Here is a 6,645-nt window from a genome sequence, read left to right as displayed (position 1 = left end):
AAAAAAAAAAAAAAAAAAAAAAAAAAAAAGAACCTCAAGAGAAGTCCTCTATTTCTGTTCCAAGGATTGGGAAAGAGAGACCCTAAAGGTCAGAGAGGGAAGGGTAAATCGCCTGGTTTGTTTTTCTTTTTTTTTTTTTTTTTTTTAAAAAGATGACCGGTAAGGGGATCTTAACCCTTGACTTGGTGTTGTGAGCACCATGCTCAGCCAGCGAGCAAACCGGCCATCCCTATATAGGATCCGAACCCGTGGCCTTGGTGTTATCAGCACCGCACTCTACCAAGTGAGCCACGGGCCGGCCTGGTTTGTTTTTCTTTTTTCCCTTTTGTCCTGAGCAGCCTCCAGGTAATCCTGCAGCAGCTGGTTGGGGACAGCAGTAGCCGCTGGCCAGTGCCTAAAACTCTGAAAGAGGGGAAACTTTTCCTCTGACCAGAGAGCTATGTACCCAAGAACATGAAGCAAATCCATGCTACTCCGCTCTTTTTCACTTTCGCTGTCCTCCTGCCACTTGCATCCAAATGCATCTAGCAAGACATAAAAATTATAATACGCCATGACCAATTAGAGTTTCTTGTGGGAATGCAAGGCTGGCTCAGTATGTGAAAACCAATTAATGTCATCCACCATAGTAAGAGCCTAAAGAAGAAAGATCACATGATCACATCAAATGCTAGAGAAAAAAACATTTAACAAAATTCATCATTCATGCAAACTGAAAAAGGGCAGCTACAGAAACCTCTAGGTAACATAATACTTAATGGGGAAAGACTGAATGCTTCTGCCCTAAAATTAGAAACCAGGCAAAAATGTCTACTTTCATCATTCCCGTTTCAATATTTCACTGGAAACGGCATAGCAAAAGCAACAAGGCAAAAAAAAAAAAAAAAGACATACAGATCAAAAAGAAATAAAACCATCCCTATTAGCAGATGACATGACTGCTTATGTAAGAGACTTATAATTAACATAAAAATCTTTTATTAGTGATGACAAGATTTTTCCTACATTTCTAAGTACATACAAACTAAAAGACAAAAAGCTTTTAACTAAGTCACATTACTGTATTCCATAACTTGCAAAGATCTCAATATTCATCTCGCAGAACAAAAAAGAGAATAGGGTAAAGCAAAGAATTAATAATATCTACTTGTATAATCGTCTACATTTTTCCAAGTATTTCCATTTATATGATCTCAGATACTTTCCCCAACAACTCCGTGGGGAAAGTAGCAGAGCAGGAATTCTCTCTGACAATAAACTAAGGGTCAAAGGTGTTCTGTGACTTGTTGATACTTACAGACCAGGACCAGAATCCAGTTTGCCAAGACTACCAAGGTATTAGCTTTTTCATATGATACTGACTTTATGCCAGAATATAAGCAACTGGAAGGTGGGAGCTGTAACAAACCTCTCTGTAGCTCCCATAGAGCCTAATACAACAGTGAGAACACAGCTGAAGCTCACTGGATCACAAAACTGAAGTTTGGGAGAGATATTAAACAGAATTCAGGCCTTCATGCCCAATACAAAATTAAGAAGCAGACAACCATTTACCACTGAATAAGTTGAGGGGGAAAAATTAGTCAACTATGATTCAACTATTACTCAACTACTCCTCACCTTGCTCTTTTCCAGACACCATCAGTTTGTTCAGTGTCCTGGGCTAAGAAGATTTTATAATAAAAATGAAGTATATGAGGCAAGACGAACTAGGTTATGCAGTGGTAATATCCAACTACCAAATCCTAGTGACTTAAAATCTCATAACTTTATGTCTCATTCATTCATACAGCCATTGAAGGCTAGTAGGAAAACCATGTTCACCACAGTCACTCAGTACCCAGGCTGATGGGGGCCAGGGCTGGGCTCTGCTGCCTCCACACGTCCGACTGTCCCAGGCCATTGAGGAAGGGGCCAGCTGAGGCCTGAGGATGAGCAAGGAGCTGGAAGGAGTGAGAGAGGACAAAAGCCAGCCTTGTGGGGCCTGCAGGGTTATCCTAGGGCTTGACACCATGCAGGTGGATGTTCATTGGTCTGGGGATAAGGGGAAGGACAGTTGGGGCTTGGAACCAGCTTTCCTCTGTGGCTGACCTCTACTGTCCTCCTCTTGGGCAGCCAAGAGCCAAGGTTGAATGAAAATACAGTTGTTTGAGCCTCTTTAAAAAATACAAAAAAAAGACGACCCAGGCTTACGTCAACTCCATTTTTACATTTTTCTTCCCAATTACCTCATCAGAAGGAAGATATGTAGCAAATCGCACACTTGCTCTTAAAGATTCTACCTGGAAATAATACACATCATTTTGAAGTGGCTAAATTCCTTGTCCTCTCCTTGTTTTAATCCTTATTTTAATTTTTCAGCTAATATCTGCCTGTATGTAAGTAATAACTAGAGTTGTGTCAAGGGTTAACAGCTGAATGCATTTCTGAGCTCTACAACTCTGTGGTTTGCAAGCCTGTCAGGTTTTTTGACCTTCCTGTGTGAGAGACTGAGTTGAACCTCAGCCTGTCACCATTTCCTGTATGTATGAGAGACAGAGTTGGTCTCTAGCTCATGTTGCAGAAAGCTTCCAACCACATTTCCCATCCCATAACCCAGTTTGCCCACCTGGTGAAGCCCCCTACCCAAAGCCCCTTACCCACTTTTAACCACCTGGTAAAAGACCCCAATTTAGGTAATTCTGCCTAAATACAGACGGAGAGCCAGCAGAAAAGCTTGCTTACTTGCTCAAGAAAAGTATATAACCTTAGTTCACCGTGCATTCGGGGCTCAGGTTTTTGGGTAGTTCCCCTGAGACTGCCGGCATAATAACTCATCTGACTTCTCCATCTCTCCGAGTGTCTGCATTTCCTTTTGGCAGCTTCTGCCATAACAATTTCTGCTCACGTTTCGTTAGCCAAGGCAAGTCACATGAGCACACCTACCTTAAAATGGGAATGAGATCCTACCACGTACATCTGTCAAGAAGCCAGATGTATTTGGTGAACAGGACTAATGACTACCATACTAAATCACTGATTGAACAATTGATTTTTTTTTAAAATGAGCAAAATCAAGAACACAAAAAGATCATAACCAAACTCTTTAAAAGCAACCCTTAATTCAACAAATGCTAGATTTTCTCTTACCATGAAAGCATAGAAATTAAGGTCACTGATGTTATAGTATTAGCATAGTAATGGGCATGAGTGTTCAATAACTATGCCCCAAGCAAAGACAAGTTTATGCTACCTGAAGTTGAAATCCTCAATGCTTGATTCCTCATCTTCTCTAGTGAAAGCATTCTTCCAAAATGGATGCTGCAGTAGGCCTGTCCAAGTTAATCTTTATAAAACATAAATGTTAAAACTCTATTTAAACATAATTTACCATGGAGAATTCCGAGAACATGTCCCAATTAAATATATCAGATTTTACAATTTATAAATATCTCCATACAAATGTATCTGAAATCGTTTTATATTTTACTTTGATTTTAGTATGCAATTCTCTTGACAGCAAAATCAGAAGAAATCATTCGGAAGCCTACAATGGTACAGAATGAAACAGTCTGACAAATAAGTATTAGAAGTCTCAGGGTTTATATCCCATAGAGTCTGATGAAAACATTTCAGGTTCTCCAACCGATGTATGAAGAGAGTCTATAAATAATTTGAAATTCTAAAGTAAATATATCAGATTTTATCAATTATAACTCTCTCATCCTTTATTTCCCAAGAGATTCATCGCTATTTTAGTTACCCTGTTTGACACATGTCAGTCCTGGAACTTCATTTGTAGAACTTCATTCAGAAATAAACAAGAATATCAGCTTCAAAACTATATACAGTCACACCTCTGTTTAGGGGTCAAAATAATGTTACCTAGCTAGTTCACTCACATTAGAATGACTTTAAGTATCTAAAACCCTTGCTAATTTTCAAAACATTAAGTTTTACTATAATAGGGTATACCTCTAGTCATACTCATCAGACTGGGAAAATTAAGCTTGATTGAAATTTAGAAACAAAAAAGAAAGGAATTTATATTTGTTTAATTATTTAAAATGTCTGTATTAAATAAAAATTACTTTGATCAAAAGTAAAACATGAATAATAAAGAGAAAGAATTGGCAACCACATATACCTTTTATACAAAGGGCTCTTATAATTCACCAAAAGAGAAATAAAAATGGCCAATAAAGTGAAATTTATTTCTCATCCATGAGACTAGCAAAAATGTAAAAGATCAACAAAGCTCACTGTAGGTAATGGTGGAAGGGAAGGAGCTTTCCTTCTCTTGTTGCTGAAAGTATAAATCAGCACATGTTCCTAGAATGCATCAAGTGTGTCAAACTTTTTAATGCTCCTACCCTTTGGCCAGCAATCTCACTTCAAGAAATTTATACACAGGAGGTCACTGCCAAAGAGAAGCAAAAAACAAAAAACCTCATAAAAGGATATTCATTACAGCAAATATATAATATTCCAAATCAAGAAACATTCTAAATGCTTATTATAGATTATTCCAAGTACATTCTGCAGCCATTTAAGAGAATTAAGCAGATATGTATTTATTGATATGAAAAAACATACAATGAGAAAAAAGTAGGTTATGAAGTGGTCCCATTTAAGCAAAAAATTATATAATATGGGGCATAAATGTAGGCTTATGTAGATATGCCATCCTAAATAAATGAGGTATATTTATATCCTATCAAAAGACGTCTGAAAGATTATCCACCAAAATAACACTAATCCTGAAAGCATTCTAATGTAAGCGCAAAGGAGGTTTGTCCTGCAGTTTTTTTCATATATTTAATAAAAGTAGATAATGGATTATTTTATGTGACACTAAATTTATTCTCTATTTTATACTCTGAAAGAGGAGACATCAAAAACTTACCTAAACACCCTCCACACCCAATTATCTAGTAGCAAAAACATAACTAGAAACTAGTTTCTCTGGGGCCGGCCCGTGGCTCACTCAGGAGAGTGTGGTGCTGATGACACCAAGGCCATGGGTTTGGATCCCATATAGGGATGGCCAGTTTGCTCACTTTGGAGAGTGTGGTGCTGACAACACCTTAAATAAAGAAAAAAAAAAAAGAAAGAAAGAAACTAGTTTCTCTTGTCTCCCTAACCAAGGAGACCCCTTTTCTACTCCCCCATCTCATCCTAACCTCCTCTACCCTGTGCCACAACGATTTCTAACTTTGCTATCACTGCAACATAGAAAATTCACAATGTGTCTATTATCCTTTCACCTGATAGCCCCATTATGACAGAATTATCATAAAAATATATCACATCAAAATATCACTCAGTTTACAGTTAGTACTTTAGCCATCTTGACAGTAGCATCCCAGTTAAATAATCTAAAATAGTTTTAGCCTAAAGTACACAATGGAAAGAAATGCACTTCTTGGATTTGGGAATTACAAGAATATCTGTCAACTACTAGGCAACTATTTAATATGTAAAAAAAAAAAAGAAACTGACTTTCTCACGATTAAAAATACTTGCAGGGACAGAATAATAAGAAGCTATTGCTTAATGGGTACAGAGTTTATGTTAGGATGACAAAAACGTTTTGGAAATAGACAGAGGTGGTGGTTACATAGCTTTGAGAATGTAATGAATTCTATGCTATTGTATGTTTTAAAATGTCTAAAACATCAATCCTTATATATTTTACTTTACCACAATTTTTTTTTTAAATGGAAAAAAAAACCCAGAACAACTGCAAACTGAGAGTGAAAAAAAAAAAGTAATTTGAACAGCTATTTGTACATTTAAGAACAGCACTATTTTAGAAACACATGAAAGGGAAAAAAAAATTCCATTATTCATTCACATTAAAATATCATTCATACCTTTTCTGAGGATCTCTTTGAAGTAGCCCATCAAGCAAATTAATAAAATCTGAAGAAGCTTTAGGGAGAGAAGAATCTATAAACAAATTAATTTCCAAGAAGGAAAAGGTGATAAGTAGATGAATATATAACACATCAACTTTACGAGTATTTCAATATCCTATATCAACATTTAAAGTAATCGTATTTTAAGCATATAAACTAATTAGTTTTTGTTTGTTCACACCAAATAGCCAGACACACACATAAAATGCTTTTAAGAGAACACTGAGGGCCGGCCCGGTGGCGCACTGCTACAGTGCGCCGCTTGGGAGCGTGGCGGCGCACTTTTATTCCTAGATCACACACACACAAAAAAAAGAATCTCAAAAACTAAGTCTTGGGCCGGCCCGGTGGCGCACTGGATAGTGCGCCCGCTTGGGAAGCGCGGCAGCACTCCCGTCCGAGGGTTCGGATCCCTTTATTCCTAGATCACACACACACAAAAAAAAGAATCTCAAAAACTAAGTCTTAACTAACCACTAATCTCTTTCTTTATTGAACAAGCCCAATAAGAATCAGTCTGACAAACTCATGCTCTTGTCTTCCACTATTAACTACGTCTCATTCTCTGAACATTCATAACTGACCAACTCTCTGTTATAACATACTATGATTAGAATACTCACAATCCCTCTTTTCTTTATTTTGAAGTAATAAATATTACAACATTATGACACTGTCCAATAATATTTTGACTTTTTTAATTAGATAGATATATACCATGGCCACTTCATCAGCCTACAGTTAA

General features: G+C 37.1%; 1 protein-coding gene across 1 annotated transcript in view; it reads right to left on the bottom strand.

The window, feature by feature from the left end:
* The window catches only part of LOC103589341 (serine/threonine-protein kinase ULK4-like), a 59,072-nt gene that overhangs the window by 33,912 nt on the left and 18,515 nt on the right, over positions 1–6,645 (bottom strand). The window contains exons 7-8 of the mRNA XM_008571295.1: positions 5,856–5,931; positions 3,233–3,325 (exon numbers count right to left, since the gene is read on the bottom strand). Coding sequence (XP_008569517.1) covers positions 3,233–3,325; positions 5,856–5,931 — 169 coding nt within the window. The remainder of the gene's footprint in view (positions 1–3,232; positions 3,326–5,855; positions 5,932–6,645) is intronic.

This window comes from Galeopterus variegatus, unplaced genomic scaffold (genome assembly GCF_000696425.1).
Source record: "Galeopterus variegatus unplaced genomic scaffold, G_variegatus-3.0.2 Scaffold675, whole genome shotgun sequence".
Taxonomy (NCBI): Eukaryota; Metazoa; Chordata; class Mammalia; order Dermoptera; family Cynocephalidae; genus Galeopterus; species Galeopterus variegatus.
Note: the sequence above shows the minus strand (reverse complement) of the source record. Positions and strands in the feature narration are given on the sequence as shown.